Source organism: Lutjanus erythropterus, chromosome 17, assembly GCF_056507025.1.
Source record: "Lutjanus erythropterus isolate fLutEry1 chromosome 17, fLutEry1.hap2, whole genome shotgun sequence".
Lineage (NCBI taxonomy): Eukaryota > Metazoa > Chordata > Actinopteri > Lutjaniformes > Lutjanidae > Lutjanus > Lutjanus erythropterus.
Window position 1 is genome coordinate 14,481,583 of NC_139333.1, and position 11,661 is coordinate 14,493,243.

At 37.9% G+C, this 11,661-nt stretch overlaps 1 protein-coding gene across 1 annotated transcript; it reads left to right on the top strand.

Annotated features, from left to right (window-relative positions):
- The first annotated feature begins 3,843 nt into the window (after positions 1–3,843).
- Positions 3,844–7,709, top strand: LOC146311939 (carbonic anhydrase 4-like). Its single transcript, XM_084741380.1, has 9 exons — positions 3,844–3,907; positions 4,476–4,542; positions 4,654–4,680; positions 4,762–4,932; positions 5,181–5,329; positions 5,424–5,519; positions 5,676–5,754; positions 5,856–6,019; positions 6,577–7,709. Exons 2-9 carry the CDS (start codon positions 4,476–4,478, stop codon positions 6,757–6,759), a joined length of 936 nt encoding a protein of 311 aa, XP_084597506.1. The 5' UTR covers positions 3,844–3,907; the 3' UTR covers positions 6,760–7,709.
- Positions 7,710–11,661: the final 3,952 nt, after the last annotated feature.

Here is an 11,661-nt window from a genome sequence, read left to right on the forward strand (position 1 = left end):
CACATCCCCTCACTCTCCCCTTTCTAGCATATTGCAGACCATGAAATATGCAAAAGCCGAATTCACAGCTGTTTGTTTTGTCCATCCTGATTATCAGCAGAAATGTGACTGACTGCCACTGCAAAATGCAGTTCACAAAAACAAACGCCTTCATATTTTCATCTCGTGTGATGAATGCTGATAAAGCCCAACTGACAAAATGTTGGCAGTTGTTTCAAGCAGGTGTGCCATGACTCTGTTTCAGTTGGCACGGATTTCCATCTGTAGATTCTCAACTTAGTTTTTCTGTAGAGTAATTGGCAGCAGCCCTTTTCTGGCTGCGCCCTGCAGTTATGTCCTGACTACAAAAATGTAACTGAGTTGCCCACACCCTTGATGACTTTGACTGAATAAATGAAGCTGGTAGTGTTGACCTCATTTTCAAGTAGGACGATTTTCATCGACATGTTAGCCATTAGAATTAAATGTAATATGTATAGCTGTCAGCTTTGTCATGCCTGGTAATAAGGAAGGGCTGAATAATGCTCTGCTCTGGTCCTCTGCTTCAACGGACATCCCAAACATTGCCGTCTTTCCAGTTTGCAGACATTTTTGGTTGTCTTAGCTGCTAATTGCTGCTATCTGCTTTTTAAATTTCTGGTGGCAGGTCGTACACATAACGTGTCACACCCCTATCCAGTCCTGCGGGCTCACCCTTTTTAGACAGACCAGGATTCGGTTACTACTTCTGCTAGTGGTAAATGCGCAACAACAGTGGTACCCACCCCAATTCTTTGTTCCTATAGTCATAAGCGCCGACTTGAGTTGAACATTTGGGGAGTCAAAAATATCGGTCTATATAATGTTAAGGTGTGATGAAGTGAAGGGTAGGGATTAACATTTTCCTGAAAATGACTTAAACTCTAAAAGCACAGCCAAAATGCGGCAGTATTTCACCTAGATTTGTTTTGGATAAAGTATGAATTCAGTGTTCTTGAAGCTTTGCGCTTCATCTGGAATTCTGTCTGAACCTCTGTCCGAATTTTACCCCTCTCTCTCTCTCTCTCTTTTTTTTTTTATCAGCACCGGACAGTTGTTCTACATGAAACATCTCACATGAAAGTGTGGATTTTATTGAGTAACCAGGTCATGATTTTGAGCACCACAGGACTAGTGCCATTTATTCAATTATATTGGAGAAAAAGCAGACATCTCTACAGCCAATATCTCCCAAACACTTCATTTATTTAATTTATTTATTGTTTTAATTGTTGATATATCATTTTATTGCATTTACTTATAATCAAATTAACTTATCAAATGTATGCATTTATCTTTTATTTTCTGGATTGTTTTCCTTTTAATGCTTTAGTTTTGTTACATTTTATCATGTGCTCTTAACCTTTCATTTGCTTATTATCTACAGTTTGGAGTTTTTATTAATTGATTTATTGAATTAAATTTTTTCACCAAATGTTTCTTGTTTTAGTTGTCATGCATCCTCCGGTGTTTCCTCACTCACAATAGCGTTTCCTCAGTTCCTCAGTTAATTATAAAATCATTACTTTGGCTGTGTTTGTTTGGGGGCTATTGGTTTAACTGTTTTACATTTTGTTTTTAGTGCCAAATTAATTCTGAATGATTAATTAATTGATGGATTGATTGAAGGACATCTGTGTTTCTAAAAACTGCAAAATATATAAAAAATAAAAGCTGTAAAAATGAGAGAAAATTTGGTGATTACAGGTAATTTCCTAGAAATTACATTGATAAACTTTTTTCAAACTTAGATAAACTACCCAATTACCTTGAAGAAAAAGATGTGTATTCTTATGAGCACCTTTAAACTTAGCAAATTATTGTTTCGGTTTCAGACTTACAAATCCTGAACACTAATCCTTTCTTGTGAGGGAAGAACAGTGGACCTATTGAGAGCAGAGAGAGCCTCTAAACACATGTAGGTGGATCTCCGATGGTGTAGGAAACGCAGAATGATGCTCTGACTTATGAAGCTTGTAAAACTGGTTTGAAGCAAAGTAAACAGTAAATAACGCGCCATCGAAATGAAATCAGTGATTCACTATCTCAGATCTGTGTCTGCCTGCTTATCTATGTATGTACCCATCCATCCATCCATCTTTCTGTCATTTGTGAATCCCTTTAAATAACTACGGTATGTCACATGCTTTGAGCAACCAGCCACCACAATCTCAATCTTAAGAATTTTTTCAATATGACACCATGACACTGCACTTTTTGCACAAGATGCAGATGTTGGATATTAGTGAGTCTTTTTGTGGAAATCTCCTGCTTGGATTTGGTAAATTTAATCTCAACCAAACAGTTTTCCACACCATAAAGCATTTGTCAGACCTGAAACAAAACATACTGCAAGCTCAGATGCTAATTCATTTTTAAGCCTTTATTTGGCTTCCCTTTTTGCACTGGACTCACTGGGAACTTGCAGGTAACAAGGTACATACACATTGCACAGAGGGCAGTAAGGGGTATGTCAGTAGGGGCCAAACACCAAATTCTTGCCTGAGGGAGGGGTGGTGCAGGAAAAGGAGTGCACAGTAAAGAAAATCTGTAAACCGAAGATGTATGATATGTCTTTATAGAACGGCAGGGCACACTGTGGACGAGTGATAGGATTTCCCAGCTGAGTACAGATTTACATGGCACCCAGTCAAATTAAAAAAAAAATGGTTTTAGCTGTTTTTCGGTATACTTCTGGGAATAAAAACAACAGAAATGCCTCTAAGTTTTCTTTTCTGTTTCTGGCGATTGCCTTTGTGTTTTTATTTTAACACTTTGAGTTACATGTTTTGTATGACAGCGGTTGTGTAAATAAAGTTTATCATCATTAGTATTAATATTACTGGTATAGTTGAACACATCGAACAAAAGAAAGAAATATGTCCATAAACTTTGAAGCCACATGTGCATGTACAACAACAACAAAAAAAGAAAGAAAGTAGCAGAGGACCTTTATTTTGATGAATCACTACAATACAAAATTTAACCTGAAAAGCAGTAGGAAGAAGCACAAACTACTGCAGGAAAATTCACCAGAACACAGACTCCCCACTTTTCAGAGAAATACCTTTGATAAGCCCACTGTTCACTGCCTGCTCAACACCAACTGGTAGCCAGACAGAGACTAGCTGAACATAGTGGAGCATTTAGTCTCTAAAGAGCCAGATATTTCTTTCAGGAGTTGGTGGAGACGAAAAACAGAGCGAAAAGAGTGAATATTGGACTTAGGTTTGCCAGGTGGTAAAAAGATTATAACATATCGTCACAGCTTGTTTCTGCTGCCCCCAAGGAGCCAAAAGAAAGAAAGACAGAAAAAAGAAAATCACTTATTGCAGGTTTAGCCATCGAAGATCAGAAATTATTTTTATTTTTAATGTCATTTCTTCCTGGTGTATTAAGTAACAGTAGCCTGCATTGTTTTGATGCAGAAGAAATGAATTATATTTATTTATTCATTTCATTTAAAGACACTGATATGATGGAAACATTTTACTCTTGAAAAAACTTGATATTTATACAAAGTTTAATTTAATCTTATTTTGTTATGTGCCTGCAGTTTTATTTTACTGTATGTATGCTAATGTGCTTTTGTATGTAACACCAAGACTTTCAGATGGATACATCCTCGTATTAGTCATTATAAATCTGAACGAAACTGTTTCCATTGAATAATTCTTTTTTTAAAAAAAATCTTAAGGAACAAACAATCAAAAAAACTTCCTGTCACCTGCATGAGCCCCTGCACATTCCTCCAGGGAGATAAAGGCCATCAGATGTTAAGATGGAGGCGGTGTCACAGCCGCTGCTGGAGGAGTTGAGTGAATAAAAAGGAGGAGGATGGGGCTTTACGGCTGTTCGCAGACCTTGACGAGGTACAGGTGCGTCAAAGGTAAGACAACTGGATTCAGCTGCGGAAAAAAAAAGACCTGCTCGACTTGTCTTAATCCGTGTGTTTCATTGCAGCCCAGGGGCTTTTTCTTACAGTAGACATTTTAAAATTTCCAGTTAGTTTGTGATTATTTGTTAATTATTTGTTTGAATGTTTAAAAATTGCGCGTAACTGGTAAATTGATGGCATTTGGTTTAAACCCGCTAAAATCAATAATATTGGGCAGGTTCTCTCATTCGGCTATTTGGAGGTGCATTTTCTTTCTGGGGATTTAATTAATCATGAATTTCCCGTTAGTTAGTGATTATTTGCTTGAAAATTTGTTGTGATTTAAAATTTGTGCGTTACTGGAACATTGGTAGAATTTGGCTTCTTCTAAATTGCTAAAAATTGACCGAATTAAACAGTGAATTTATTCTTACACTCAAATATATTTGCGTGATTATAGGTGCATGTTGTCTTTAAGGATTTAATGTTAGTGATCAGTCGTTTTGGTGAAACAATGAAATATTTTTTTCTCTGTTTCCCCCTCTTATTTCTTTTTTTTTTTTTTTTTTTTTTTTTTTAGATGAAGTGGATTGTAGTTGCTCTGTGCGTCCTCATACCCAGCGCGCACTGTGCGTCAGATGCAATCGGTAGGTATTCAAACCTTTTTTCATCTTTTGATCTATTGAGATAAATCGTGCGTTTCCTTGTAGACACTTACCTTGCAAGTGAGTAAAAAAACGCTCTTTTTCCTCCTCCAGCCTGGTGCTATCATGAGCCGCAGTGCAGTGAGTAATTTACCTTTATCATCATCATCATCATCATCTTAACTCCTCATCAGCCACTAAAAGTCTTGTTCCTATTCACAGATGCCTCCACCTGGTCGACCATTGCTCCTAAATATTGCAACGGCAGTCGACAGTCACCCATCAACATCGTCTCAGCATCTGCCGAGGGCGACTCCAAGCTGACTAAATTCACCTTTACCAACTACAGCAGCACCACCGCGATGAACAAGATCCAGAACACTGGCAAGACAAGTGAGGACTGGGTGTGGACAGACACCTGCTTATGGTGCCAGATGTTTTGGAAGGAATTATTTTTCAATACAGTCCCCTTTTAAAATGTTTTAAAGATTTAGTTATTTTCCAAACACAAAAGTGATCCCTTTTTTATTTTATTTTAATGTCATTATCTTTTATTCAGACACAACATCTGGCCAATGGCTTCTCTATCTCTTGTTAATTTTTGATTTACTTGTCTTTATTGTTTTTCCACCATCTTCCAGTCAAAGTCACCTTAAATAGCGGTGTGCAGGTCTCAGGAGGAGATCTGTCAGAGGCTTATGACAGCCTGCAGTTCCACTTGCACTGGGGTAATGGCTCCTCTGTCCCCGGCTCAGAGCACACTGTGGATGGCAAGCGGTATGCCATGGAGGTATAGCACCGTGTTATTTTACATACAGCTATTAATCAAGAATTTTATCAGTATGTTCATACTGAAATATATTTCCTTTACTTCATCCCTTTAGTTACACATTGTAAATGCCAAGTCCTCCTACAATGGGAACACAACTCAAGCTATTGCAGACTCTACAGGACTTGCTGCTCTTGGTTTCTTCATTGAGGTGAGAAAACAGTTTTGCAAGTCAAATGCTACTCTTCATTTTCTGTTGGACCCTCACTCCACTCTTCTCATTTATTTATGCCCTTGGTTTCATTAAGCTTTTTCCCTCTGCTGATATGGAGGAATGAAAAAATGTCTGCATTTTTTTTTTAATTAGGTAGCATCAGGTAATGCAACTGGCAGCCCTGCAAGCTGGAAAACCTTGACTTCCTACCTGGCCAACATCACAAACTCTGGTAAGGAGATGTTTTTACTCTTTTCTTGTGGAAATCTGATCTATGTTTGAGTGAAAATGTGTCAGCTGCAGTCCCTTCAGAGGTCGTATTTCTGCCCTCAGGTCAGTCTGCTACAATTGCGGCTGGAATTTCACTGGACAGTCTCCTGGAAGGCGTGGATCGCACCAAGTATTATCGCTACCTTGGCTCCTTGACCACCCCTACTTGCAATGAGGCCGTGGTTTGGACTGTGTTCAAGGACTCGATCAAAGTCAGCAGAGACTTGGTGAGGTTTTTTTCTTCTTTCCCTGTTGTGTCTTTAAAGAGAGAGTTTGGATTATTTGAAGTGGGACGATGGTCAGTGTATTACCCACAATCCGGTCAACTCTCCTCTAGTTTGGAGTACCATCACAGAGGCTGAGCAATGTACTGCTGTGAACAGGGTAAAAAAAATTAGACTGTTTCAGTGTGTACACTATATTTAGTATATTTTCCCTGCTTTACCTTGTCGGACAGCTCTAATAGGAAACGGCTATTATATAAGCCAAATACTGACCTCTCCAAAGTGAGTAATTTTACTTTGCATACTTTGTTTCTAATAAAGTGTACACTTATACTGATTTTATTTATTGAGTGGGTCTTTTAAGTGGCTACAATAAATTTTCCTGCTGACCCTGTGCCGACCACCATCTACTGTACATAATACTGAATATCGATAAGAACCTCTCACATTTCCACTTCACTTAATGTAAACTATCCCTTAAATACAAGGGCCAGGACGGTCAGAAGAAATGTTCTCAACAGTGCTTCACATGGCTAACTGACTCGATATCTTCTCTGCAGATTGACCTCTTCAGCACAACACTGCACGTCTCCAACAGCTCGTCACCTTTGATGGTCAATGTCTATAGACCCATCCAGCCAGCGCTTAAGGTCACAACACAGGCTGCCGCCACTGGCTCCGCCTCCCAAACCTGCTACTCTCTGGGGCTGATGGCCCTGAGCTTCGCTCTGGGGAGGAATTAGAACCAGAAAAAAAAAAAAACAAGCTGAAGTTCTTGTGGTGTCAGAGCAACTTCATGTACTATTGCCAAACCTGTTGGCAACAAGGATAGGCTCTTTCCATCATCACTCCTCCCCTTTCCCATGTGATTTGTTTGACTTTAGCCTTTTCCAAGCTGTTAAAATACGCACTGAAGTAATCATTAATGCTCTCAATTCAGGATGCCTTTTCATATCGAAGTCAAACTGAGCCTAAACACCACAAGAACTCTGTTGTGTTTAAGTGTAGCACTCTATGTTGCGTTCAGCTTTAAATATTAACTTTATATAATGAAATGGTTCAAAGACATATTAAATGTGATGATAGCTACCTCGCTTTTATGCGATTGTCCAGCATATCCTCTCCGGGGTTATGAAGAGCTGTTAAGAATTGCTTATCCATAATCGTATTTTAAATTCAGGCACGACTAGTGTCTGTCTTGAGCTGCCAAAACTGCATTCAGGTGCCTGAGAGATGGGGATGCACTTGCACTATAAGTTTACTGGGTAGATGAAGTAATTGTAGTTTAGAAATCTAGCAATCTAATCTGAGTGTGACAGCATTTAGTTAATGTTGGTGTGTATCTGTTTAACCCAGTCTAAACCAATAGATGTTACAAAATGTTTCTTTTTAATTTGACCTTTTTTTTTTAATATTCCCTTATTTTGTAACTGAATTTGTTTTTATTTTGTTGATGCAATCAGATAACATGTTAACATTAGCTAGCTGAGCACTCAAAAACCTGAAACCTGTGCTGCCTCTTTCACTCGGTGTAATGAAGGATTGATGTGTTTCTCAGTCGAATGAACACCGTTATTTATCACAAAGCTATACAACAAATATTTTCCCCCTTAAGCCCTGCGTTGCACTACTTGCACATGTAACAGAACTGTGACCTCTTAAAATGTTTCTGAATTAAAAATGATTTTCTGTCAATCTCTTTTCTTCAGTCATCTTATTCTTACTAAATCTAGAACAAACAGCAGCAAGAGTTCCAGTGAAGGAAGCCAAGTAATGTGCTGCTGTGGACAGGGTCAGCAGCAAAATGCACTTTAGCCATTTATAAAATGACCCACCCAAAGAAAAATCAAATCTGTTTAGGTGTACCATATATTTATAATATTGTCACAGCTTTACTTAGTCATCAGACAGCCTTTTCTGAGGGGAAACTTAAGTTATATAAGGCAAATATCACTCTCCTCAAACCAACCAAACCCCATTAATAAAATCAGTAATTTCACTTTGCTAAACACTGGAGTTTCTTGTCTACTGTAGCCTTGATCTGTCCCTTTATTTGTATTATTGTGTGACCTTGTTGTTTTGGAAAGTTAGTTACGGTTCACTTAAGTCATGCAACAATGTAAACAATGTAAACAAGGTAACCAGTCAAGGCAGCGGTACATCAGCAGCTCCTGTGGTCTGTGAGATAAAATTACAACTCTTGCCGGTGAAGTTTGGTTGGTTTTAAGAATGACTGTTGTAAAAGGAGCTTAGTTGGACAAGCGAGAGCAATATTTGGCTTATATAACAGCGGTTTCACATCAGAAAAGGCTGTCTGGCAGCAAGATAAAGTGGCTATATATTACATTTTCACCTTTAGCCCTGTGTTGCACTACTTGCACTTAAAACTGAACTGTGGCATTGATCTTGGTTAAAATGTTTCTAAATTGCAATTATTTGGCGTCACTCACTTTTCTTTAGTCATCTTAGGTTTACTTTGATAATATGGAACAAAGATGCATAAAAAAAACAACATTGTGTAATTATTGTCACATGTAATCTCTATTGTTACACTTTGAACTTGAGCCTGACACTTGAGATGTGGCTTTTCAGAGTTTACCACTCCAGCTCACAAAACAGTAGATGACACGAATGCCTGCTCTACTCAACGTAGATGTATTTTATTACAAAGATCGACTTTTTATTCGAAGTCGCATTGCTTCCTTATGGCTGATATCTGTGAGGATGCAGTTGTGCTTTTAACCATAATACTCCTGTGCAAACTTCCTTTAACAACTCGAATGTGCTTTGAACAAAAGATTCAATGGTTAACTGGATGAAATATTCCAAGCTCAAAAGAAAAAAAAAAAAAGGCCTTTGAAGTAAGCGTGCATCATTTTTCATGTAGGGTTTCCTCATGTGCATCACTTACTTTGATGATGAGTCTCTTCCTGTAACATCAGAGCTTCTAGTTCACAAGCCAGTCAGAACATAACGTGACCCACCAAAGAGGAACAATAGACACTAGTCCATCAGGCTGAACGTGCTCTTCCTCCACTGTATATTCTTGTATACGTCATGACGGAGAAAAGTAAGTTATGGCCTAGAGGGACAGCTGTTCCTATTAGTGATACCAATCAGTGGTTTAGAACGACTCATAAGGCACTGTCAATGGGGAATGACAAGCATTTGCTTCATTGTTAAGATTTATCATTTAGCATGTAAACCATGAGATAAACAGAATATGGGTTCATCCTGGAGGTAAAAAATAACCCAACTTTAACCTCACATACTTTGACCTTTAGAAAGTCAAATTAACTCTATTTCTTGGTTAAATATTACCCACACACAGGTTATTTCCTGGTTTATCGTTTTACTACTTTTATGTTGAAGTGGATCTTTTATTTGATGTTTTTATGTTTTATATATATATTGGCATCATCTCACTGAAATAAGCAGGGGCGTCCCTGAAATTTGACATACACCGATAATGGCTGAATTTCTAATAATGGAATAGTCAGAAGTGTCCTACATAGGGAAAGTAACGCGCTTTGAATGTTGGTCACCTTTTCTGAATTGAACACAGGACATTAAGTGTCACACACTCTGGCTCCATATGCATTTCTTTTTACTTTGATAAATGCAGGTAGAGCCAGAGTGTGTGACACTTTTTTCCCACGTTCAAGTCTACTTCCAGTGATCAACAGCTCACCACAATCCCTGGTGTGTGTTACTTTTCTAAACTACAACTATTCTGAGTTGCCATGAGATGAATTGTGGGCTAGTTATTTTTTGTTGGCTACTAGCTGCAACAGTTGAAGAACAATGTGAACAACATGGATGTATGGCACTGAGTGAATAAAGTTACAATTTAATATAAAAAATGCAGTTTATTATCAATTACAAATGAACACAGTACTGACCCCTTTCAGAATAAAGTCCCAGTGATGGTTTAACAGTAAGCAAAATTATACTGACGGTCTTAGTTAGATTTTAATTGCAATATTTCTGCTCAAAACAGCCTTGAGGGCCACGTGAAACTTGTCAGTGGGCTCGATCTGATCATGGTATGGTATTTTGCCCGAGTCTGGCCTAAACCCCTCTGAATTTAAGCACTAAATGCTTATTTTTGCTCCATTTCAAAAGCAGCACAGTGACAGCAGATTAAAATAATCAAATAAAGAAATTAATTTATTTTCTGACATGAATAACATCACTAAAACAACATAACTAAAATATGCAAGAATTACACATTAATGTCTATGACGGTCACAATGGCAAGTTTGCTATTTTTCCTGTTTTTTTTTGCCATGAACATCCCCTGTTATTTCAGCTACCTGCGGTGTGATCCCACCAATTCCAGTCACCTGATCTCCTCAACAACCAGCACAACTGTTCCCTCATTAACTTCCTTGTATATATATGAGCCCTCTCTCCCTCTTGTTCCTGACCATAGACTGCTCCCAGTTTCGCCTGCCTACTTAATTCACCTGCTGACTGATTACCTGTTGCTAAACTCTGCTTTGAACTCTTACCAAGTAAAACACTGACTGCTTTCACCTGCTCTGCCTCTGAGTCCACATCTCTCTGTCCAGAATCAGTAAACAATACTTCAAAGCAGAGGTGGCAAAAGTACACACATTCTTTACTGTAGAAAAACTGATTCAATATTTGTACTCAAGTAAAAGTGAAAAAGCACAGGCTTTTAAAGCTACGTTGTTTTCATCTTTTACATTATATTCATCTTGTTATGTCTTTTCCATCTTGTTAAGTTGTTTTGTTTATTTATGTCTTATTCGTCCTGAAACATTATTTTTCTGGTGTTGCATCCTTTACATAATTTTTCGTCTGGTTTCGTTGTTTTTGTCTGTTATGTCTTTTTTGTCTTGTCACATCTCTCTCTCTCATCTTGATGTTAAGAAGGTGACGGGCAATGATGGAAAATAAAAGTAAATAATAATTCAAATACATTAAAACTAAAGTCTCAAGTCTGTTTTGACAATGTAAGGAGTAGAAACTACAGATATTCAATGTGTTTTTTTATTTTCGATCAGTCCTGTGTCCACGTTTTGAAATCATTTACAACATCAAACTCAAAAATATAAAAATCACACCACAAACAGCCTGTATGATTGATTTACCACAGCAGTCTGCACACGCACAAATCTACTCTGAATAATAATAATAATAAAAAAAATAGCTCTGATAAAGAAACTGTCTGATTGCACTTTAGCATGTTTGTGTGGACTGTTTACCGCCCAAACATAAGGTGGTTGTGTAAGGCCTCATTATGAGGGAGGAGTTTGCGTGCTGGATTTCCATGCATTCTCCCATACAGGTTCTGTGTAATCTAATAGTCTCACTGGAAAAAGGAGGAGGGGGGTGGGATCCTATAACAGTATGGAAAATGTACTATTTTCAAGGGTCAGCAATATGTTCTGATAAGAATTTAAAGTAACATAGACCTGATGTTAAAGTGTAAGGCGGATATTTAAAATAGAATTTTTATTACGTTAGTATGTAATTTGAAACCTGCTAAACCTACTAATGGGCTGTAATGTAATGCGAGTGTATGATGATGTAAAGAGCCTTTATTACCCTCCAGTGGAATAAGGGGAGTCGTACAAAAACAGCCTGAAGCTACACAAATTCCACACTCAGGTCTC